The 25,754-nt window shown below is 38.3% G+C and overlaps 1 protein-coding gene across 3 annotated transcripts; it reads left to right on the plus strand.

Annotated features, from left to right (window-relative positions):
* Positions 1-603: 603 nt before the first annotated feature.
* Positions 604-25,448, plus strand: ICOS (inducible T cell costimulator). 3 transcript variants are annotated; one of them, XM_003253973.2, is made up of 5 exons: positions 604-745; positions 19,470-19,805; positions 20,514-20,620; positions 21,654-21,738; positions 23,434-25,448. In XM_003253973.2, exons 1-5 carry the CDS (start codon positions 688-690, stop codon positions 23,445-23,447), a joined length of 600 nt encoding a protein of 199 aa, XP_003254021.1. In that variant the 5' UTR covers positions 604-687; the 3' UTR covers positions 23,448-25,448. The 3 variants fall into 3 exon arrangements, with proteins under 3 accessions (XP_003254021.1, XP_012354645.1, XP_012354650.1); XM_012499196.1 differs by lacking the exon at positions 604-745 and adding an exon at positions 2,165-2,247 and having other exon boundaries at positions 23,434-23,612; XM_012499191.2 differs by lacking the exon at positions 21,654-21,738.
* Positions 25,449-25,754: the final 306 nt, after the last annotated feature.

The raw sequence follows: 25,754 nt of genomic DNA on the forward strand, positions 1-25,754 counted from the left end.
AGACCACGGCAGCCTTTTAAACGTTCTTGGTCTCACTGAGCCCTAGGTGAGGAATGCCTGGTTCCTATAGACTCTGCTGTAGTATGAGGAGCAGGGTTTAAGTTAGTTTAAAACTCACCCCATCATTTGAAACATTGCATCTACAATGAATGCCACATAAATATCATTTCTTAGATTCCTACGATGCTCTTCTTTCAGGTCTTTTCACTTCAATTTCTATAATAATTTTGTTTGTTTTTTGTCCTATTTCAAAGGCTTTCTTATCGCTGGAGCACCTAGCATAAGATAGAAATGTGTCAAAATATATGTTTTATTCACCATGTGAGTATTTTTAGGTCCTGTTATCCCCCATAACTATTGATTCAGAGAAGTAGGGTGGTTCTGAAAAATACAGGCATAATCTCTTTAATTGTTTTATAGGAACCAGAATAAGGGTAATGTTTTCCTCTGTCTTCAAAATCATCAATAATCCATGCATTGTTTAACTCATGTCATAAGCAATAATGCCTTTCATATAGCCATTGGCATCAAAGAAGAGACAGCCCCTTGATTTGATGGTAAGCGTGACACTACATAAACTCCCAGAAAACCCACTTCCTTTCCAGCAAATAGAAAACAACCGAGAGCCTGAATTCACCGTCAGCTTTGAACACTGAACGCGAGGACTGTTAACTGTTTCTGGCAAACATGAAGTCAGGCCTCTGGTATTTCTTTCTCTTCTGCTTGCACATTAAAGTTTTAACAGGTAAGTGGTGTATTGAATATTTCTTATTCAGTTATAATTCAAGTAAACATTAAGAAAAAGCAAAGGTAGGAAAACTATGCACCCAAAAGAAAGTGGTTTTGGTTTTTGAAAGTAGGAATAGTTTCAGGATATGGCCAAGGGCACGATGTCACTCATATCACTGTGGATGGCATTGAGTTTGCATTGCTGCCTTTGATACTGTGTCTTGAGATGAAAAAAATGTTTCATCAGACCATTAAATTTTTAAATTACCTGCTTGGAGTTACCTGTCAGTGGATAAAATAGCAGAGTGGCTTACTGTTCTTAGAGAAAGATGAAAGGCAAAATGACTTGTGTCAACAGAATGAAAATTAAATAGCTCTGGCATTTGAACTGGGAATTCTTTCTGTGGTAGAAAATAAAATGGGAAGGCTTTGAAAAGAAGGATTTTGATTTTAATCTTACCTGGATGATCTGTTATCTGAAATGTCCAGGGCACCATAGAGTTTTTATTGACACTAAGTATCAGAGTTCACCCTAAAAAGCCAAGGAGGAAAGGATAACGTAAAAATACTTCCTAGCCCCTGTAGACTTTACAAAAAAATCATTCTGGAGTCCCTGATTCCTTCTCTTGAATGGCATATAGCAGACTCTATATGGACAATTTAAATAATGCTACATACAATGTAAGTTAATACACATGTTTCTGTTGCTTTTTACTGTATATAATTTGTACTACTTTTGTTTTCTGCTTCACACTGAGCCCTATTCTTGAGGTTGAAAAAAGGAAAGTTAAGTAATATTAAATAACTTACATAATTAAATAAACTAAAAGTGAAGGCAGAACTTTTAGTAGGTGTGATCCTATCTAGGGATACGTTTTTTCAGTGGTAAAAAAATAGACTTTACTGTTCTTACAAAAAATTTAAAAAAATGAAATCAAATTGATCAAATGTTTCATCTTGTGCTGGCTCAAAGTGAGTTAAGTGCTGTTAAGAGGACTGAGGAATGTAGAATGAGCACAAGGACAGTTTTGGGCTACTTGCTGGTTTATGCCTTTTCTAGAATCTCATGAAGTCCTTTAGTGGCATAAATGACATGAGCAGCTTTGGAATTCATATTCATTCTTCATTCATCCATTTACTCATGTAGCATTGAGCACCTGCCTGGTAGCAGGTACTGTGCCAGATGGTGTGTGTACAAGGATGAGCAAAACCAGGTCAGCCCCTGTTCTTCAGAAGGTAACTGCATGGTAGAGAGAGATATATTAATCAAATAATCCCATTGATTAATGATAATTACAGGCAAAACTCAATTATATGAGGGAATGTAACAAGGAGCTTGACTAGATTGGGTAGGTGTGGAGGTGTAGCTGAGGAGCAGCTTTCCTGTGCAAGTGGCACATTGAGCGGAGATTTCAAGGACAAGTAGCAATCAATGGGGAGAATGGTATGAAGGTAGGGAAGAACATTCCATACCATGGAAGGAACAAGTGCAAAGAGCCTGTGGCAGGAAGGAATGAGGTAAGGTTAGGGAACTAGAAGAAAGCAGACAGATGTGCCTGAGCACAAAGAGGGAAGAGGCTGAGCTTGGTCCAAGATGACCAACTGGTCCAAGTTGGTCCAAGATGAGGCTGGAAAGGAAAGCAGAGGCCAGACCATTCAGACCATATGGTCTATGTTCAAGATTTTGGATATTCTTCCAAGAACACTGGTACCATTCGTGGAAGGGTTTGTTTGTATTGATAAAAATCATTCAACTAGGCCAAACCAATTTGGGCAGTTCTGGTTGTGGTATTATGCTCAGCAGAATTAAAGTAGCATTGGTGTCAATTCTGTGGAAGGTGAGATCCAGCCTTAGGTAGGATTATTTTAAGTTTCCAGATTAAGCTGATGAATAATTTGTATTACGGAATAATATTCATCGTAGATTCTAAATGAATACAACCAATGTTCACTCTCATTATAAAGAAAACCATGCAATGTGGCATGCTGTTTGGCATGTGGCAAGCCCGAGGCACGAGTGGCTAAACGGTAACGATAAATCTGCTAGCAATGATCCTATTTAAAATATCTCCACAATGCATGTATCCAGAAACTGCCATTGTAAACAAAAAGAGCCAAACTCAGGTAAACTAAGCACTTGCTTGTCCTCTGTCATATTTTCAATCCTCCCAATTTACATAGGCTTTCCCATGCCATGAAGATGTAGGCATTCTTACCTTTAGTCAGTGTTTGAAGAACTTCCAACCAGGAAAGGCTAAGTGATTTGTTACAGAGTAATTGGTGGCAGAACCAAAATTAGAACTCTAATGTGACTCCAACATCTACATTCTTTCTAAACTGTGTTGAAGTAGTGGAGGTGTAACATAAATCTAAAGGAACATAAATCTCAATGATCCTGATCACCTTTGTTATTTGGTTGTGAATTAAGAAGGATGGGAATCTTGGTGATTTCCAGTCTTTGATGGATCTTAATGTAGAATTTAACAAAGTCTTGTTTTTTTTTTTTTTTAAATGAATTTGGAACAATAGGACGCTTTTAATTATAAAAATATCTAGGAAAAATGTGAATGTCTAACTACATTTTGAAGACCCTCTTTGTAGACCTTATAGGCAACAGGGACCATATGAGTGATGGGATGAATTCTGGTTTTAGAAAGACTACTTTAAAAGCAGTGTGGATAATACACCAGAGTGGGAAGGGCTGATGACAGAGGGTGTCTAATAAACGTGCATGAATTATGATGTGTTCTGTAAGGAAGCTGGGAGGATAGACCTCAAGGCCACTTTGAGCCTTCCTTTGTCACTGAGGCATTCCATTAGTGATTCCTGAATTCCACTCGGGAAAAGAGCCCCTCAGTGTCTCCAGCGTCTGAAAGAAGTCTGTGAAGATGGCTGACCTTGGAGCCCCTCTCAGCCTCTCCACGACTGAGTAAATGTCATCTCTTGGCAGCACCCCCTTCCAGAGTGTTCTTGTTAGATTTAACAAAAATCCCAGTTGTCAATTTTTTCTTTTGATAGATGAATTCAGGCCATTCCCAGTCAGCATAAGCCTCTACTTGATTTTATTTCTATGTTTATTTACTACTTACTTTTCTTTGTTGTATCCTCTTTTTCTCTTTTATTTTTGCTGGTGTGATGAAATTTCTTTTGACTCTCCTCTTTGCCTCTGGTTAATTTGGAAGGTCGACTACAGTTCTTAGTTTACTAAGTAATTATCATGTTCAAAGAATCTTAATTGAATGTCAACTTGTTTATCATTGTATGAAAATAATGAAAATGCCTTTGTCTGATGTGCCTAGTCCCCACCCGCTGCGCTGATATGAGAACTTAACAATATTCTTCCTTTCCCACTTTCACACTGCCCCCAGACTGTGCACCCTGCTCCATACGTGGGTTTTGTGGAAATAATTTAAAACTTATAGTTGCAGATCATTGCTAGGTTTCCTCTTACAGTATTTCTCTTCTGTTTCAAGAATCCTTTCTTAACACTTACATCACATACGTTCAGTGACAACATCATTCTGGACATCTGCTCCTGTCTTGTGATCTCTGTTCTAACCTAATGATCAGAAGACTTCTCTTATTTTCGTTAAATATCCCCAACTCTCTGAATTCCAGCAGAGGTAAGGGTGTCTTCCTTTTACCTTGATGAGTGACTGATATCTTTCCTGGGAATAGGAGTCCTGGATGGCAGCCTTTCTTCTTAGTGGTTGCAGATATTCCTCTACTGTCTGCTGGCTTCTAGGGTTGTGGGTGAAGAGTTTGATGGTAGTCTAATTCTCATTCCTTTGTAAAAACAAACAACAAAAAACTCTAGAATTTCATAATCTTGAAAGCTATTTACTTCAGTATGGGAATTCAGGAATTCCTCCAGGATATGTGTAACTCTCTCCCTCTGTTTCTCTTTCTGTGTGTTTCTACTAATTTTTTTTTTTTTTTTTGAGGCAGAGTCTCACTCTGTCACCCAGGCTGGAGTGCAGTGGCGCAATCTCAGCTCACTGCAACCTCTACCTCCCGGGTTGAAGTGATTCTCCTGCCTCAGCCTCCCAAGTAGTTGAGACTACGGGGGCCCGCCACCATGCCTGGCTACTTTTTTTTGTATTTTTAGTAGAGACGAGTTTTCACCGTGTTAGCCAGGATGGTCTCAATCTCCTGACCTCGTGATCCGCCCACCTCCGCCTCTGCCTCCCAAAGTGCTGGGATTACAGGAGTGAGCCACCACACCTGGCCCTTCTATTAATTTTTTTTTTTTTTAAGACTGGGTGAAAGTTTTAAATCTCTAGACTCAAGCTTTATTCTTCATTTCAGTCATTTTTTCCTAGTATTTGTTTAATCATACCTTATGCTGTTTTTCCCCACTCTTTCTAGAAATGTCTCTTATTCTTATGTAAGATCTTGAGTCCCTTATTTTTTCATCATTTGTGAACAAAATGGCTTTCACAACTTGCTGTTGCTTGTTAACCACAACTCCTTCAGATGAAATGGATATTTCAGTTTTAAGTTACCAGTAGCATATTCCCATTTCTTGGTAGAGACAAAATGCAGGCATGTAGGGGGGACTGAAATTCTTATCTTTACTCACTGTAGGATTCATAGCATTATTTGGCTTAAAAAAATTCATCCCAGTATTCACAGTTGTAAACAGCAAAATCTACAACATATACTGCTTCCCTACTCTAAGAATATAGAGTTTTATATGCAAAATGACTCACTGGGCTTTGCATATTTTTAAAAATGTATTTTAAAATCATTTGTAGCCTGCAATAACTGAAGAAAAGGTCACAATTTCTCTGTAAATGGCATCTCAGTACTACTGCTGTTCTAATAAACTAGGTCTGTTAAATGGCACTTTTTGGTCATTCAAAGTGAAAAGAGAAACGTGGCATTTGAAACCTTCTTATAAAAATTCACAATTATATTTTGGAAAGTGGAAATTAAGTATGTAGGGGATATGTCACACAAATTGAAAGTGTTAGACAAAAAATGATTTTTTTTTCAGTAGTTTGGCCTGTAAGGTTGACCAAAACAGGTAAAGATTTGCAAGTTTAGAGTCAGAAACTGGGGATATGAACTTCCTTCTGGTTCACGTATAACATAATGATGCTTGTATCTACTTTGCTTGAGGAAAAAAAAAGAAACAGGTTGTCCCCAAATAGGGTGATAGACTCAGGAGTTTCCATCCAGTTGACCATGAGTGCTGTTAGGATCTGTTTATTTGAGCCATGTTGACACAGACACAGCACTTTCAATAAGCAATTAATGATCATTTAAAGGTAACTTTTTTGAATTTGATAAATAGATTTTTTTTACAGCCCGTGTTTGTGTTCTCCTAGGACTTTGCATCAAAGAATCTGTACATGCAAAAACAACAATAACAACAAGCTCTCTACTGCACTCACAATTAAAGTTCTGTTTACTTTGCACTATCTAGGACTAATGCAAAAATCTCATAGATGTGCCTATTTGCACTTATTTAATTATGATGAAAGTTTCTTCTATATGGGAATCCATTTCTGTACATTTCTACAGGCAGATAAGTGATGGGAAAATCATTAAGAATTTAGACTTCATCAGAGAAGAACCCAGGTACAATGACAGCCCAGCTTAATACATGATGGCTGATGAATGAAAATATCTAGGGAAATGAGTGTGTTATGTACAATGTAATTTCATATCTAAGTCACTTTAAAATAATTTTTTGATATATAATAACCCTTTCAATCACAGAACACATATGTGGCCACCAATGTGAACACTACTTTAAGTATTAGGGGTGATAATATATCCAATATACCTAGAAGGAAAATAAATACCTGAAATTCATTTTCATATCTACCTTAATGTTAAAAGCTTCTTTTTGTTTTTTTCATTTCTCAGCAAATCTCTTTAGCTCTGATACTTTAGTTTCTGTACAATGAGGGGGTTGGACTAGATTATTAGGTGAAGAGATTAAGTAAGTGTGTGGACCCTGGTGTCAAATTATCTTATTCTTTTTTCTTTGTTTTTGTTGGACTGGGTTAATTCAGACCTTGTCTTCAAGCTCTGAATTTCTTTCTTCTAGTTGTTCAATTCTATTGCTGAGACTTTCCAGAGCATTTCATATTTCTAAAAATGTGTCCAAAGTTTCCTGAATTTTTTATTGTTTTATCTTTAAGCTATTTCCTTGAATATTTCTCCCTTCACTTCTTGTATCATTTTTTGGATTTCCTTGCATTGGGCTTCACCTTTCTCTGGTCCCTCCCTGATTAGCTTAATAACTAACCTCCTGAATTTCAGGTAAATGAAGAATTTCTTCTTGGTTTGGATCCATTGCTGGTGAGCTAGTGTGATTTTTTGGGGGTGTCGAAGAGCCTTGTTTTGTCATATTACCAGAGTTGGTTTTCTGGTTCCTTCTCATTTGGGTAGGCACTGTCAGAGGGAAGGTCTAGGGCTGAAGGCTGTTCTTCAGATTTTTTTTTGTCCCATGGAGTGTTCCCTTGATGTCATACTCTCTCTCTTTTCCTATGTATGTGGCTTCCAGTGAGCCAAACTGCAGTGATTGTTGTCTCTCTTCTGGGCCTAGCCACCTAGCGAGTCTACCCGGCTCCGGGCTGGTACTGGGGGTTGTCTGCACAGATTCCTGTGATGTGAACCGTCTATGGGTCTCTCAGCCATGGATACCAGTGCCTGTTCTGGTGGAGGTGGCAAAGGGTGCAATGGACTCCATGAGGGCCTTTAGCTTTGGTGGTTTAATGCTCTATTTTTGTGCCAGTTGGCCTCCTGCCATGAGGTGGTGCTTTCCAGAAAGCATGAGCTGTAATAGTATAGAGAGGGTCTGGTGGTGGGTGGGGCCCTAGATCTCCCAAGATTATATGCCCTTTGTCTTCTGCTAACCAGGGTGGGTAGGGAAGGACCATCAGGTAGGGGCAGGGCTAGACATGTCTGAGCTCAGACTCTCATTGGGCAGGTCTTGCTGTGGCTGCTGTGGGGGATGTGGGTTAGATTCCCAGGTCACTGGAGTTGTGTACCTAGGAGGATTATGGCTGCCTCTGCTGAGTCATGCAGGTTGTCAGGGAAGTGGGGGAAAACTGGCAGTCACCGGCCTCATCCAGATCCCATGCAAACCGAAGGGCTGGTCTCACTTTCACCAGGCCTCCTCAAACAGCCCCAAGTCTGTTTCCAGGCCGAGGGCGAGACTAGCTTGAAAACTTGCACAAGGCTTTCTGCCTCCCAGCTGTGAAAGAAAAGGGCTTTAGTTCTTCCCCTGCATGTGAAGTCTGCATGCTGGATTCACCGCCTCCCCGCAGTTCAGGCCAGGAGACTTCTTGCCCTCTTCAAATAGTTACAAAGTTCTGCTAGAGAATTCCTTCTCCCTGTGGAGTTTTATACCCTGCTCCTCTGGCCACCCTCCAGATGGATCCCTGTGGTACCTGGCAGGAATGGGCTGCTTGGGGATCGGTTGAGCTCCCAGAGCCTTTCTGCAGCTTCCTCTACCCCTGTATTTTGCTCCGTTTGACTCTCTAACTTGACTCACCTCCAGATAAAGTCAGAAACTTCTCCACAAACAGAACTTCAGCTTCTCCAGTCAGAGTATGTGTTTGGGAGAGGAGGGTCTCCCTTTCCCATGAGTCTTTTCCTTTTGACTGGGAAATAAGTATCTCTCAATCTTCAGTAAATAGGATCCCTTGCTCTACTTTTCCTGCTCCTCTTCTTGGTCCATTACAAAGATATTTACCAAACATGCTTAGCCTTTGTATTCTTCTATTAATATTAATTCTTTTATTTAATATGATTGAGCTTCCACTATGTTCAAGGTCCTGGGATTATTTAGGCAACTGTAATGCAGTGCTTATCTTTGTGGAGCTCATGGTTAAATGAGGAAGACAGACAAAAATAATTATGATCCAAGATGCTATGCACTAAAATATACTGGCCTAAACAAAGTATTATTGGGAGCATAGAAATAAGAGTCTTTGTCTGGTGGTCTTGGAAATATCTCAAGAGAGAAGTTGACATTTAAAAGGGTTCTTGAAGAATGAATGAGAATTTCTTCTCAGATTAAGGGGTAATCAGATATTTAGTTTATGGTAACAGAAATAATGAAGTGTGAAGCATATTCTAGTAGTAAAGAACAGAAGTGTGAAAGAAATGGCCAAAAAGTTCAGTGTGGCTTCAATAGATGGCCTATGAGATTGTGAAAGCATTTTGGGTCAAGCCAGATATATATATTTTAAAATACCTTATAAGCAATAGAACAGTAATAGAGACTTTTAAACTGGGGAGTGAAATGCTTTTCTGAAACATAATTTTGGGAGCAGCATGGAGGAGGGATGGGGAGGAGAGAGATCAGTATTGAGAAGGCCAGTCAAGAGGATGCTTCCACAGATAAGGGAAGACATGAAAAAGCTGTGGATTGGCAATGGGAATGGAGAAAAAGAATTGAATTTAAGAGATATTCATGAGCTAGAGTCAACTGGACTTGGTGACCAATTAGATGATGAAAATCAGAGAGAGGAAGAAATGAGGAAGACTCTGAGGTTCCTAGGGTCAGACTAGTGACTCCCTGAAAAGACAGGGTTTGGTGAATGAATACAGTCGTGTGCCACTTGACAATGGGAATACATTCTGAGAAATGTGTCCTTAGTGATTTTGTTGTGTGAACACCATCGAGCGTACTGACACAGTGATGTCTACTAGATGGTAGAGCCTACCGCACTGCCTAGGCTATGTGGAGTAGCGTATTGCTTCTAGGCTACAAACCTGTATAGCATGTTACTGTACTGAATACTGCAGGCCATGGTAGCACAATGGTAAATATTTGTGTAACTAAACACATAAAAGGGACATTAAAAATTTCTGTATTATAATCTTATGGGACCGCCACCACATATACAGTCCATCATTGACCGACATGTCATTTATGCAGCGCATGACTGTACTGAGCTCAGTTTGGAAAGGTTACACTTGATGTGTTAGGGTACTTTCAGATAGTGATGTCGAAAGGAATTTGGAAACAAGGAACTAGAAGTTTGGGCTGGAGAGAAAATGTGGGCTCCTGGGGGTAGACATGAAGGCTGGAGCCATAGGTGCAAATGAGTTCTGGCAGTGAACACCCTGTCCATGTGCCCAGCAGCTGAGCAATGGCAAGCAATGTGGGTATTTAGAGGTGTGGATAAAATCCTCTCTCCCTCCCACTCTGTGGAAGAGAGTTGGGTTCATTTAATCTCATATGATTTCCCTAGTACAATAGTTTCAAATCAAAGGCAATGAAGTAACTAACAAAATAATTTGTTTGCAAATTAATTACTTTGTAAATATTGCTACGAAGTTTTATAATACCACTGGGATTTTTTCATTTTTCATGAAGAAATCAGTTTTAACTAGGAGAAAATCAATCTTTCGTTTTTCTTATTATACACACTTAGAGAACCAAAGGGTTGTTTTGTACCCCCTGTGGAGTTCCTTGGAGAGTAAAACAATGCACATGTGTGTGTGTTCATGAGCACTCTTTTGGCTTTTTCTCCTCACTTTTCTTCTTCCCATTTTTTTTTTTTTTTGCTTTTTTTTTTCTCCAAATGTTAGGCATTTAGATTAGATTGGGTTTATCTTGTCTATCCTCCCTCCCTTCCTTGCCTGAATCACTTCTTTAGATTATGGGTGCCTTTGAATAGCAATGTAAGTTTGAAAATGATGCATATATAAAAATCTACTAACCAGGGTTCTAAAGGTTTTAGCTAGTAGACTCGTAAGACATGACATTGCTTTTATGAAAGGTGAGAAAAGTGGTAGGAAGTACTTTTTTTTAAATGCCAGAATTTCTTAGTAAAACATCAAATATAACTAAAACCTAATATAAACATTGCAATTTTTAGACTTTTGCCTCTTGTGTCACATTCATGTGCTGTGCTAAGCTAATACTTATCATTGTTTGATTACAGAAAATGTGTTTAATAAGCACTATCAATGATTACAAACTTAGGAGATCTTATCTTTCCATCACTCTGAGACCTTTGTGGAGGTTTGTGGTTAGAAGTCTGAGTTAAAGAAAATAAAATTACACTTCTGATATCTCACACGCTCTGCACTGAGTGGGTTCTTTAAATGTTTCCTCCAGAGAATTTTCAACCAGGAACAATACAACTGCTTGCAGAATCCCAGCAGGATGGGTCTGGGCAAGAGTGTCTTATACTGGAGAAATGAAGTAGTTCAGATATTAAAAGCATCAACTTGCAAATGAACTCATCTGCACTATAGTGCAATTCTCAGGTGAATGACCTTTTCTTCAGAAATTTTCTTAATAGTCCCCCAAAAGAAGAAGAAAATGTTCTTGTGCTTTATAAATTTTGAAAACCTAAAGAGATCACTTAATATAAAGATTTTTATTTCACTCTTGGAAACATTAGTCTATTGATATCAACAGTAATATTATAAAAATTATTATTATTATTATTTTTTGAGATGGAGTCTTGCTCTGTTGCCAGGCTGGAGTGCAGTGGTGTGATCTCGGCTCACTGCAACCTCCGACTCCCAGGTTCAAGCGATTCTCCTGCCTCAGCCTCCTGAGTAGCTGGGACTACAGGCGCACGCCACCACACCCAGCTAATTTTTGTATTTTTAGTAGAGACAGAGTTTCACCATGTTGGCCAGGATGGTCTCAATCTCTTGACCTCGTGATCCTCCTGGCTTGGCCTCCCAAAGTCCTGGGATTACAGGCATGAGCCACCATGCCCGGCCTATAAAAATTATTGTTAGCAGCAGTTAACAGACTTGAGCCTCTATTGGGAAGAATATGCCCTGTTAGACACAGTACTCTATGTGATGAAGAAAACATAGTACCTGTTCTCTAGACTGATTATAATCTAGGGTTTCCAATAAAAAGTAAACAGATATGGTAGCAAAACAAAACCTCATGTTTGATATTCAGATTTTAAGAGTCATCACCAGGATCCAAGACCACACATTCCTTTTTGTGTTTTTAGGAACATATTAAGTGCCAAAAGATACAGGATGATGTTTATATCACAAATCACTAACATGCTGTGTTTATAAAACATCTTGGTGTATTAGAACAACCATTGGTCCAGGGGTTCTTGTCTTGGCCATATATTGGGCAAATGTAATGGCTGTGCTTTGGGACATCCAAGTGAGCAACTTGTTTGTCTGTTGCTCACTTGGATGGAACAAAGTTGTCCTGCCCTCCATAGACATATAAGACCCAAGAGAATCATCAACTGTCTAAATAAGTATTTATGAGCCCAGTGGATATTTGTAGGTAAAGAAAGTTTTTCTTTAAAGCTCAGACAGGTAATTTCTATTAGAACATGACATCTCAGTTGGGGTAGTGTCTTGTACGCATGATTGTGTATCTTCATGTACTTGTTTCCAGAAGAAAAGCAACATGGCATAGCTATATCTGGGATCATGTCCCAGCTATGAGCTATGTAATCCTGGGCAAGATATTCACCTCTTCTGGCTCTAGTTTAATTTGATAAATGCAGATGGAAAATGCAAAATGAAAGGTTTAACTTGTCATTTCTAGAAGCCCTTTTGGCTCTTATATTATAAATCCTATGCTCCATTTCCGCAGATTTAAAATGTCACCGTCTACATATTCATTTGTTTGCCCCTCCAACCATGCTTTCATCCATCCAGTAAATACTGATTGCAGCTTACAACACACCAGGTATTATTGTAGATACTTGGGATGGATTTGTGAATAAGACCAACAAGGTCCCTGATTTTAAAGCTTACATTAGAGTGGAGTAGCCAGACAATAAAGAAGAAAACAATCAGATAAACCAGATAATTTCAGGCAGTGATAAATGCTTTATCTCAGTTAATATACTAGACAATGACCTGGATATATTCTTTAGATTGGGTGGCCAGTGGTCACTGAAGAAGTGTCATTACTCTTGAACGATGACGAAGAAGCAGCCGTGTGAAAATCAGAGAGAATGATCTAGGTGGAGAAATGACAAATTAAAAGCCCTGGGAAGCAGCTTTGTGTGTTTGAGGAACAGAAAGAAGGGCAGTGTGACTGTGGTGTAGTGTGTGACTGGTATAAAACGGGGAGAGGTAGGACAGGTCATGTAAGTCATGGAAAACCAGGGTAAGGACTTAGATTTTACTGTAAGTGAAATGAGAAGCCCCTGGAGGTTTTATAAGCGGAACAATGACTCTATTGGATTAAGTACCTAAGAAGGTCATTCTGGTTTCTCTGTGGAGAATGGATTGTAAATGGGCAAGAGTAAAAGCAGAAGCTCTTGTAGTTAGGAAGCTCTTGTAGTCCCAGAGAGAGATGACAATGGTTTGGACCAGTTGAAGCTGAGATGGAGGAGAAGTCGATAGATTCTGTTGGACATAAAACAGAGGTGCCGGAAATTAGGCGTTCTTCCTGCACACAGATTTTTAGCAGAGGTCCTGTAAGACTCAGTTGTTAGTGACCACTGTCTAGCTTCCTGTGGTTGCCTGCTTCTATTATACTTCTGTTGATTGTTGCTAGTGACACTTTGACTGTGGATTGAACCAAAAAATCTTTCACGCACCCAGGAAGCTGTGTGACCTTGGGCAAATAATTTAATCTGGGCCTTCAGTTGTCTGTATGTACACAAAAGAGGTCACCAGGTCTGACTGTGTATGATGCTGAGAAGAGGTTGAATCAAGTTACAGGAAACAAAAGGTGTAAAGCTGAGGGCATTTATAGGATGCTTGAAACATGAACAGTGTTGATGAAATTTATTGATAATGGAAATGTTATGTTAGGAAGCGTGAGGAGCATATCAAAGATACTGTGAGAGAGGATATTTTGGAGAAGATTTTATATTAAAGGGTGGTATGGGAAGAAAAGGCAAACATGAGAAAAAGGAAGAAAGAACAAGAAGAGAGAGACTAGTAAGGGGAACACTGACAATTTTTAACTACTGGTATGGCAACAGAATTGACCAAATAGATTTGACACCCTACCAATCAGGGAAGACACTATCTATAAAAGTGGTGCTATCATACCAGCATTCCAGGCTGAGTATTAGACTTGGAGATAAGAACATCCAAGGAGGATGGAGAAAAGATCCTAGCTGCTTTTGCAGTTATAAGAAACTAACATATTCAGATCTTCCTTAAATTGTCTATCCATTAAATGCTTTAGTCATGGTTATAAGGGGCAGTCTCCTTTAATACTATTTTCAAATGTTACCAAAGGCTAAGAAGAATTTGTAATTTGTCATTTGAGCATTGTCTCAGTCCATTTTCTGTTGCTATCACTGAATACTGGAGACTAGGTAATTTATAAAGAAAAGAAATGTATTTCTTACAGTTCTGGAGGCTGGGGCCTAAGTCTAGCGGTCTAGGGGCTGAGGTCTAGGCTGAGGCCTAGGGGTGAAATCTGGTGAGGGCCTTCTCTTGGTGGGGACACTCTTCAGAGGCCCAAGACAGTACAGAGGATTACATGATGAGGAGGTTCTTGAGAGACAGCCAATCTGGCTGTTTATAACATACTAACTCTCATAATTAACCCACTCCTGTGATAACCTATTAATCTGTTAACCCATGAATTGGATTAAGCTATTCACGAGGGTTCTGCCAATCATCTCTTAAAGGCCCCACCTACCAATTCTATTACACTGGAGATTAATTTTCAATATGAGTGTCAGTCAGAGGGGGACAAACATTCAAGCTATAGCAAGCATATCTTTTCTGTATCTGCCAAAATAGTTATGAAGTAATTAATTAAATGCTATAGTTAAAAACATTCAAACTGCAGACTTAGAGCTGCCAAGTGGTTTTCCAGATGCAAAGTGTAAACATTGGATATGTGGAAACCTAAGTCAGCCTTCTGATCACTACATTTCATAATAAATAGGCTGTCCAGGTAGTTTTTAAGTTAAAAATAATAAAATGAATAATTAAGAGTGTCCAGGCCAGGCGCAGTGGCTCACGCCTGTAATCCCAGCACTTTGGGAGGCCAAGGCAGGCCGATCATGAGGTCAAGAGATGGAGACCATCCTGGCCAACACGGTGAAACCCCGTCTCTACTAAAAATACAAAAATTAGCTGGGCGTGGTGGCGCGTGACTGTAGTCCCAGCTACTTGGGAAGCTGAGGCAGGAGAATTGCTTGAACCTAGGAGGCAGAGGTTGCAGTGAGCTAAGATTGCACCACTGCACTCTAGCCTGCTGGCGACAGAACAAGACTCCGTCTCAAAAAAAAAAAAAAAAAAAAGAGTGTCCAATAGAAATGACACTTTGAAATCTTCAGCTGATGTCAGTGGCACACACTCTCAACATGACATTCAAGAAAAATTGAGGCACAGCATTCCTAGTCCTACCTAAATACTTTTGTGGGCAAGAAAGATAGTCTCCTTTATTTTAATTTATTCTGAATTTCTGGAATAGCCCATTATGATATTGAGAGAGAAAGTGGTTAACAGGAACCTCCCTTTGGAGGACTTACCCAACAGCAAAGAATTAGCTCTCTCAGTTGTTTGCAGTCTTATCTGGATATATTCTGATCCTGAATCCAGAGAAAGCAAGTGTTAGAAATAACATTAAGATGTTGCTGTTTCACTTCCTCATTTCACGGATGAGGAGGCTGAATTCCACAGGAGTACCCTAGCCACAGAGCCTTGCTAGTGGCAGAGCCAGAATTTGCCTCTGGTTTCCTTGGGATCCACTGCAATGCACTTCCACCACACGGCACCGCCAACCATTCATGCCCTCGTGTGTTTGCCACAGTGCGGGCACAATGGGGGAAAAATCTGCTGACAAAATCATCTTCGGAAGTAGAAGACAATGCGTCTATGTCTGTGTATACATAGTGACCATAGACGCTTTGGCTCCAAGATCTTTGTGGTTTACTTGCTGCCATTCTAAAGTCTCTGGGAAATTTTTTGTGAACATTTCTAAAGGAACCGAGAACCCGTCCACTGATTTTATCTTCTGCAGCAGACGGTAGAGACATACGCATCAAAGCAACAGTGGGGCAACATGTTTTACTGTCAGACAAATAAGGCCCCAAGCAAAATACCCTACGTTTTAATCTAATGTAGACTGCACCTGTTCTCATGCCAACAGTTTTTTTTTCTTTGCCTCTTGTTTATATTGTTCCCTCTAGTTTTTAAAACGAAGCAAGTATTATTTTCCTTCTGTATGCTTTTAAACATACTTGTTATTATAAAACAAAACATACATATAGAAAAGTGAAAAAAATAAATGTATAATTTAATGAATAATGCTAAAGTATACTACCTCACCCTCATAATCACCACAGGTCAAGAAATACAAGATTGTCAGCACCCCTGTTTCCTTCTGATTCCAACTCTTTCTCCCTCTTTAGACAAAACATTAGGCTGAATTTTGTGATACTAATTCAGATTATATTAGCTATTTCTATTTTTTAGTAATTACGGAAGAAATCACAACATGTATACTTCACTTAGAAAAGTTTCAAATTACACATACCTTCACTATCTTTCTAGACAATGTGCTCTATATTGACAGATGTTTCTTTTAGCACATTGGAGGTATATGTTATAATTCCACCATATCAGGGCTCTTACTGTTGATGCTGAAACAGTCTAATAGTTGCTCCTTGGAAGGTAATCAGTCTCTTTTCTCTGGCTGCTTTTAGGATTTTCACTAAGATACATCTAGGTGTGCATACTTTTAAAAAATATGCTTGTGAACTGTTGGGATTCTTGAATCTGTGGAGTGTGACTGGGTTCTAACTAATTTTTCCAAGCTATCTGCTGGTTCACCAATTTTCTCTTTAACTCTGTCTAATATATATTAAACTTATCTATTGAGTTTTAAATCTCAGTTAGTGCATTTTTTTGGCCGATTCTTGTAGGTTCTTTTTCAAATTAGTTGACTTAAATTTTCCTGTGTACTACAGATATTATTACAAGTTTTTCTCTTATTTGCTTAAACATAATAAGCTTAATTACTTTATTTTGGGGATCTGAGAATTCAAATATGTAAATCATGAGTTTGTTTTTGTAGTTTGTTGTTTCTGTTGTTCCCTTGTTTTCTTGTATGCCTCATTATTTTTATGATGTGTTTGCCATTGAATGTGAATATTATTTGTAGGAAAGTTTTTGAGGCCTAGGATGTAAACCTTTTCTTCTTGTAATAGTTTGCATTTTTGCTTTCAAAAGATGAAGGGTAATAATAATGCAAATCTCCTTAAAGAAAATTCAAGGATTGAGGTTTTCTAGACCACTGAAGTCCAGAAAATTTTTTTGGACCATCTAATCTGAATGAGGTCTGTGTTTATTTCTGGTTTACTTGTGCTCCAAGAATGTAACTCTTTGGGATCCCAATTTATTGGGGAGATGGTTTTCTGCTAGATCCCTCACTCTGCAGATTCTGGGAGTCGAGACATAAAAACAAAAGTTTGAATTTGAAAGAATAGCAATGCTTTCAGAGTAAAAGCAGCTTCCAAGCTTTGCCTGTCTCTCGAGGTTCTGGTTCTCTCTTCAAATTTAGCCTGGTAATTTCTCCTCCTTTGTGTCACTCTTTAATGCTTTTAATAATATTTGTAGACATTTGTTCAACATTTTTGGTTGTTTTGCTGTGAGAATTAGTTTGAATAATAGGGACTGCTATAACTGAAGACTAGAACACTTGTGCTTATTTTCACAATCAAATCACCCAAATTGAAGATATATAGGGGAAATATAAATTGAAGCCTAGGGATATTAAGAAAATAAGTAATTGTGAATCTTAAATAAAATTAAGGTAACTAGTGTAAGTAGAGGTGTGACAAATAGCCCCTCCTGCATAATGCTAATCCTGTTACAAATTTCAGAAAGCAAAATGGCAATACATAGTATTATAACTTATAAACATTTTGACCAAATGTCAAAATATTTACATAAAAGCAAAACGCTGAAAATAATCCCAATATCCAACGTTAGTATTTTAGTTTTAACAAATTATGATAGATTAACATTTTGGCCAATAATATAGTCATTAAAAACGATAATTATGATGACTATGTAAAAAATGAAATGTTTATGACATAAAATAACAATAGCAGAACACAAAATAACATGTTTGCTATAAATGATAAGTATGTTTTTGCAAGATAAGGAGCAAAAATATACAAATAGTATTTCTATTTCACTGTAGAACTAGGTAATTTTTTTCCTTAAAATTTTTTACACTTACATAGTTTTCTCAAAAACAAAGACCAAAATTTCAAAACTTAGGAAAAAACCAGCATGCTAATAATTTTCCCAAACAATTTCAGCATGAAAATTTGTCATATTAAAAAGGGAAAACAAAAAGAAAGAGAAGGCAATGAGCAGTTTGAATTTATAGTCTAATAACTCAGAATCCGCAACCACCAGGCCAAGGTGATTTCAGTTTTTTCCTTCTGTGATTCCCATGTAGCTTGCAAAAACAACCTTGGCTTCCTATCAGCATACATTTATTTCAGAAAATGAAAAAGTGGGGCTGGGCATGGTGGCTCACGTCTGTAATCCCAGCGCTTTAAGAGGCTGAGGCAGGAGGATTGCTTGAGGCCAGGAGTTCAAGACCAGCCTGGGCAACATAGCAAGACCTGTCTCTACAAAATTTCTTTTTCAAAATTAGCCAGATATGGTGGTGTGTGCCTGTATTCCCAGCTTCTTGGGAGGCTGAGGCAGGAGGGTCCCTTGAGCCTAGGAAGTGGAGTCTACAATGAGCTAGGATCATGCCACTGCACTGTAGCCTGGGAAACAGAGTAAAACCTTTTCTAAGAAAAGAAAGAGAGAGAAAAAGTAAACAAAAATCTGGGGCTTTATCTTTATTATCAGGCCTTGATTCAGTTCTCAGTGGATGAGGTTTGGAGAAAATACATTTCTGTCATTTGAAAATGATTAGCCTGTTCTTTTACTCTCTAGCAGGAGGACATAATGTGTGTGTGTATACATGTATGTATATGTATACAATTGTTTGTATATATATAGACGCAGTCTCTACATATTGTAATATACATATATAATACATATATTTTAATATATAATATGTAATATACATACATGTATAACATATATATACAATTATTCATTTTTAAACTACTTTGTACTTTTACAAAGTGAGCAATTTCTATCTTTCCTTGTATCTGCTTTACTGATGTACAACAGTGATTATTTACTCATCAGAAGTACACATGGTTCTTGTCAGAGTAGTTTGATCAATAGGTAGACAATTCCTTCTCCCCAAGACATACCTACTAATAAATGAAGTTTTTCCTAAACTTCAACTTTTCCCATATCTCTCTGTTTAGCTAAGTGCTACTGATCCTTTAATTCCAGTTTTAAAACTCACTTCCTTAAGGCTGCATTTTCTGATTCTATAATCAAAATTATAACCTACCTGACCCTACCACCTTTATTTAAATAGTACTCCATTCCTATCACAAATTATATTTCATTACTACATATTTATTCCTTTACCATCTGCCTCCAATATGAAAGCTACCAAAGGACAGAGACCATATCTGTTTGATTCATACATACTATGTAAATATATTATTTAATATTTAGTATATTCTGTATTCACATATGACAAGCAAGTTTCTGGTTAGGATTTTTTTTTCTCTAGGACATAGTTTTATCTTATGTTCTTCCTTGAGGGGTGGAGGGAGAATGTGAAGCTGTTTCATTTTGGTGTAACAGAGATGACTTTATGCATAGAATAAATTACTTTTATGTTAAAATATAATTATTAGGGCAACATTATAAAATATCACTTTTGCTTTGTTTTCTTTCTTTTTGTGCAGGAGAAATCAATGGTTCTGCCAATTATGAGATGTTTATATTTCACAACGGAGGTGTACAAATTTTATGCAAATATCCTGACATTGTCCAGCAATTTAAAATGCAGTTGCTGAAAGGGGGGCAAATACTCTGCGATCTCACTAAGACAAAAGGAAGTGGAAACACAGTGTCCATTAAGAGTCTGAAATTCTGCCATTCTCAGTTATCCAACAACAGTGTCTCTTTTTTTCTATACAACTTGGACCGTTCTCATGCCAACTATTACTTCTGCAACCTATCAATTTTTGATCCTCCTCCTTTTAAAGTAACTCTTACGGGAGGATATTTGCATATTTATGGTAAGACATTGCTTTCATCTTCCAAACTTAAGAGTATATATATGTTTGGACAACTTTTCTCACTAATGAAAACAATTAGACAAATAAATATCTTTTGTGTTGAAGTTTACTTAGATGCAGTTGATGGCAATCATTTATAATGAAGATATACAGGTGATGATTTACTATTAATCATAATTAGTATTAAGCAGTATGCAATGTAATCCCATAGACTGCTAAGTCAGAAATAGATCATATTGCCTTTTAAACACATATGCTATTAAAAATCAGGAAAAACATTAAGACAAATACTTAAACTCATGGCTTAATAATGGGTATTATCTCTATTCACCTAAGATTTAAGGTTTGGTTTTGCACTGTGTTTGTGGAATGAAGTATGATGATTGAAAATCATATTTTTATAATATTACTTTTACTACTACCTCTTTTATAAAAATATGGGCAGAAAAGCCCTTTCTATTAACCACATTTGTAAATACATTATATGCATAACCTTTTAAGTTTTAGTTCCTGGATCCTTGCCATAATACTGAGATGATGTTAGTCTAATAACTTGCCCACTTACTGGATTTCATGACTATAATAAAGAAAAGCTTCATTTGATTAAATGGCTTTTTAAAATTTGGTAAAAGAACTTGTGGTTCAGCACTGAAAGAGGAGATTTGATTCTCAGAATTTTTCATTAACATACCTTTTTTTCCAATCCAGAATCACAGCTTTGTTGCCAACTGAAGTTCTGGTTACCCATAGGATGTGCAGCCTTTGTTGTAGTCTGCATTTTTGGATGTGTACTTATTTGTTGGCTTACAAAAAAGGTAAGCTATTTCTGTCTTTCCTTGTATCTGCTTTACTGATGTACATCAGTGATTATTTCCTCATCAAAAGTACACATGGCTCTTGTCAGATTAGTTTGACCAACTGGGAGAAAATTCCTTCCCCCCAAGACATAGGTACTAATTAAACTAATCACTTGGAACAGAAGTTTATTTATTTGTTTTATAGCCCACACATTCCAAAGAGGACTTGACTTGATGGCTTACAGAGAGTTACATTATTATTATTATTGTTTAAACTAGATGAGGAAATTGAGGCCAAGAGAAGACTAAAGGTCAGGAGGAAGGTTAAAACATAAAAATAGATGACTCTGATTTTAAAAAAATTATTATGCGTGGGCTGCAAATTTGAATCTAAGGTTCCTGAGAGGCAGGGCAGAGATAAAACTATTAGTTATAAGTTTGGCTTAGCTGGTAAGTTAAAAACAGTCAGCAAGAAAGCCTTCTAAGGTGTCAATTGTAGCTGAGGAGGAAATTGACAACTTCTTTACATGGTAGGTTATTAGACTCCTTGCTTTTAAAGAAAACCACTGAGGAGCTATTTAGAAAGATAAACAACAATGACAACAACAAAAATCTCCCTGTGCTGGGGGATATTCTTTTGGGTCTCTTGCATTACAGGTTCTCAATCAAAGAACTGACAACACTCTGCTTATTACGCGAGTATGCTAGTACTCAAGTATATCCACGGTGTGGTCATTGGCCAGTGTATATCTGTGGAAGACTGGAATTTGAAAACAGACATAAAGAAGGAAGAAAATGAGATGGGGCCCATGGTTTAAGTCTATTGGGAAAGAAACAATAAAGGCAAAAATGAGGAAAAAAGTTCAGTAGAAAGCTCTTTTTATGTAAAGCCCTTTTCATATTGTTTTTCTACTTAGCCTAAAGCCAGGAACCTAAGTCACATTATCATGTTTTTGTCACATACCACTTCAACAAACAATAGAAAACAGTCAAAAAACAAAGAGATGGAGAAGAAAAGATGACCAAGCAGGTTTCTGGCTTTTTCTTTCAGAAGTATTCATCCAGTATGCATGACCCTAATGGTGAATACATGTTCATGAGAGCAGTGAACACAGCCAAAAAATCTAGACTCACAGGTATGACTCCATTTGGTGGTTTGGGTAGGGAAGAGGTTTCTTGACAGTAAGCCTGGAATGTTATTTATTTATTTTTTTTAAATTTTAAAGGAAAGGAAAACATCTCCAAGGCCTAATTCTAGTATTTTCTGTGAAAATCTGGATTTCTCACTTTAACTAGATTTATATTTTCTGCAGTATATTGAAAACAGACAAGCAATAGGTTTGTAAGCCACTATTGAAACTAAACTCACAAACAGTTCATAAGCCACCATTGTATCAAGGCAATTTTCCAATTGATGTTTCAAAAGTTGGGATGATTCTAAGTGTTTTTTGTTGAAGGGTTCATTTAGTCATTCGATGAGCATTTATTGAGCTTCAGTTAAGTGTGAGTTACTGAGTGAGGCACTCTGGGGAATTTGGACAGATATATGCTAATTTTGGACTGAGATTAGGAAGAGAGATCTGTGCTGGTGCTGCTAGAGGGAAGAAGGAGAAATTGATGAGGATATTTGGTTATTTTGATGTAAAGAGTGTGCAAGTTTAGAGAACTTGGATGGCTTTAGAAGTCTCAGTAACTTGGAAATTTGATCTTCTCTGTTAAGAGTTAGAAAACTGAAAGTTGCCAAGTTTGAGGAGCACCCAGAAAGTTTGAAGCTTCCATTGTGGAAAATTCATGTCTTATGCCCTTGAGGTTTGAATGATGTGCGATGTGTAATGAGACAGAAACCACTGCATTTTTCCACCCCTCAGTGGCTACAGACTGTCTAAAGGGGACACACATAGCTTGCGTTGTCATGGAATTATAGCATGGGATGGGAGCTAAAAAGGATCCTTGAGTTCACATTTCGTTTTTTAGGTGACAGAAATTGATGCTCAAAGTGTTCAGTGGCCCTTTTGGTTCCCTAGACAGTTAATACCATAGCTTTGACACTTGCAAAGAGCTTATGTTTCATTACTTTGCTGTTGAAAAAATATATGATCTCTCAATCTCTTTGCTTAATGTGTTCTGTCTGTTTGGATTCCCACAAGCAGAACCTGAGATAAGGACTTGGGTGCAAGTAGTTTATTTGGGAGGTGATCCCAGGAAGAAGGAGTGAGGGGGCAGGGAGAGTGAGACAGCGAACAAGGAGAAGCAAATGAAGGGCGCATTATTATCAAGGTCTCAGCTCCAGGCCACAGAGGCCTGACTTCATTGGACCTCTGAGAAGTGCACAGATGCCTCCCAGAATTATTCTCCCGAAGGATGGCAACCACTGGCTCCATCCTCACTGATTTGGGGTTGCCTGCGGAGGGCATTAGCTTTCCCTCATCCCTGAGCTGTGCCTCTACTTGGGATGAGCCTACTTGGGATGAGTCTTCAGAGAAAGTCTGGAGGCGGAAAAGCAGTGAAATGCAGTGGGGCTGTTGTGCTAGAACAGTCATCCCATGCAGAACTTTCCACCCCAGAAGCAGCTGACATCAGAGGTGGACAGTTTCCAAGTGATGAGTTTAGATAATGTCTGTTATAGGAGTCAAGAGCTAAACTTCTCTGGAAATGGGGAACTGGTGCTGGGTCTTGAAGCATAAAGATGAGTTTGCATGGTGTGTGTGTGTGTGTGTGTGTGTGTGTGTGTGTGTGTGTGTGTATGAAAGGCAATGGAAAGGGGAAAGCTTCTTGTAGGGAACTGGCACATGGAGAGCATTTAGAGAATTTATGCTAAATTTTTGTTACAGATGTGACCCTATAATCTGGAACTCTGGCACCCAGGCATGAACCACGTTGACCAGTTTTCCACAACTTGAGGTGCAAGATTCTCTTATTTCCTGGACCACGGAGAGTCTGACTTGATTTAACTACATACATCTTCTGCTGGTGTTTTGTTCAATCTGGACGAGTGACTGTATCAGTCAATGGGGATTTTAACAGACTGCCTTGGTGCTGCCGAGTCCTCTCAAAACAAACACCCTCTTGCAACCAGCTTTAGAGAAAGCCCAGCTCCTGTGTGCTCAACAAATAGACCTCACTGGGAGTGGAATCCCTGTCTCCACATCTGCTCCTAGCAGTGCACCAGCCAGTAAAACAAACACATTTACAGAAAAAAGTGTTTTAAAGATGCCAGGGGTACTGAATCTGCAAAGCAAATGAGCAGCCAAGGACCAGCATCTGTCCGCATTTCACTATCATATTACCTCTTCTTTCTGTAGGGATGAGAATTCCTCTTTTAATCAGTCAAGGGAGATGCTTCAAAGCTGGAGCCATTTTATTTCTCAGATGTTGATGTGAACTGTACATGAGTACATATGCAGTACTCTCCTTCAATTGCTGAACCCCAGTTGACCATTTTACCAAGACTTTAGATGCTTTCTTGTGCCCTCAATTTTCTTTTTAAAAATACTTCTACATGACTGCTTGACAGCCCAACCTGCCACTGTCAATAGAGAGCTATATCTTACATTCTTTCCTCTGCTGCTCAATAGTTTTATATATCTATGCATACATATATACACACATATGTATATAAAATTCATAATGAATATATTTGCCTATATTCTCCCTACAAGAATATTTTTGCTCCAGACAGACATGTTCTTTTCTCAAATTCAGTTAAAATGGTTTACTTTGTTCATGTTAGTGGTAGGAAACATTGCCCAGAATTGAAAACAAACTTATTTTATTATCCTATTTTCTACCATTATCTGTGTTTTCATGGTGCTATTAATTACAAGTTTAGCTCTTTTTGTAGATCATATTAAAATTGCAAACAAAATCATCTTTAATGGGCAAGCATTCTCCCGGGGTAGAGCAGAATATTCATTTAGCCTGAAAGCTGCAGTTACTGTAGGTTGCTGTCACACTATACCCATGGTGCCTCTGGGCTTGACAGGTCAAAATGGTCCCCGTCAGCCTGGAGCAGCCCTCCAGACCTGGGTGGAATTCCAGGGTTGAGAGACTCCCCTGAGCCAGGGGTCACTAGGTATTCTTGCTCCCAGAGGCTGAAGTCACCCTGGGAATCACAGTGGGTCTACCTGCATTCATAATTCCAGGATCTGTGAAGAGCACATATGTGTCAGGGCACAATTCTGTCTCCTAAAAACCACAAAGCCTGGAAATTGGCCCTGGCCCTTTGAGATAGCCTTGTTTAGAATATGACTTGGCTAGAAAGATTCCTAAATATATGGAATGTGATTATTCTTAGCTGGAATATTTTCTCTACTTCCTGCCTGCATGCCCAAGGCTTCTGAAGCAGCCAATGTCTATGCAACAACATTTGTAACTTTAGGTAAATTGGGATTATGTTGTAGTTGAACATTTTGTAGCTGCATGCTTATAGTTTACAAGTGAGACCCGATGTGTCATTATGCATACTTATATTATCTTAAGCATGTGTAATGCTGGATGTGTACAGTACAGTACTGAACTTGTAATTTGAATCTAGTATGGTGTTCTATTTTCAGCTGACTTGGACAACCTGGCTGGCTTTGCACAGGTGTTCCCTGAGTTGTTTGCAGGTTTCTGTGTGTGGGGTGGGGTATGGGGAGGAGAACCTTCATGGTGGCCCACCTGGCCTTGTTGTCCAAGCTGTGCCTCAACACATCCTCATCCTCAGCATGGGACACCTCAAGATGAATTATTAAAGGACAAAATTTCTGTGAAATCAAATCCGGTTTTAAGAGGAGCCACTTATCAAAGAGATTTTAGCAGTAATAAGAAGGGAAAGAATAAATATTTGATATTCAGCAACTGAAAATATCTCACTGTGTTTTCTTGGGGGGGGGGCAGGGAATTGATTACCTTAACTAGCATGTACAAATTTGACATTGTACTTGAAGATAGTTATATTGCTTGGAACAGTTGCTTTCTTTATTTTCTTTTTTTTTAAAAAATTTTGAAATAGCCACAAACTTATAAAACAGTTGGAAGCACAGCAAAAGGACTGTTCTTTTCCTGAGTAAGTTTCTGATCTAATGTCCTATCACCTCTGAATGGTATTTTTTTGCAAACAAGAACACTGTCCTTCCTAACTATAGTATAGCCTTCAGAAAATTAACATTGA

This window comes from Nomascus leucogenys, chromosome 22a, assembly GCF_006542625.1.
Source record: "Nomascus leucogenys isolate Asia chromosome 22a, Asia_NLE_v1, whole genome shotgun sequence".
Taxonomy (NCBI): Eukaryota; Metazoa; Chordata; class Mammalia; order Primates; family Hylobatidae; genus Nomascus; species Nomascus leucogenys.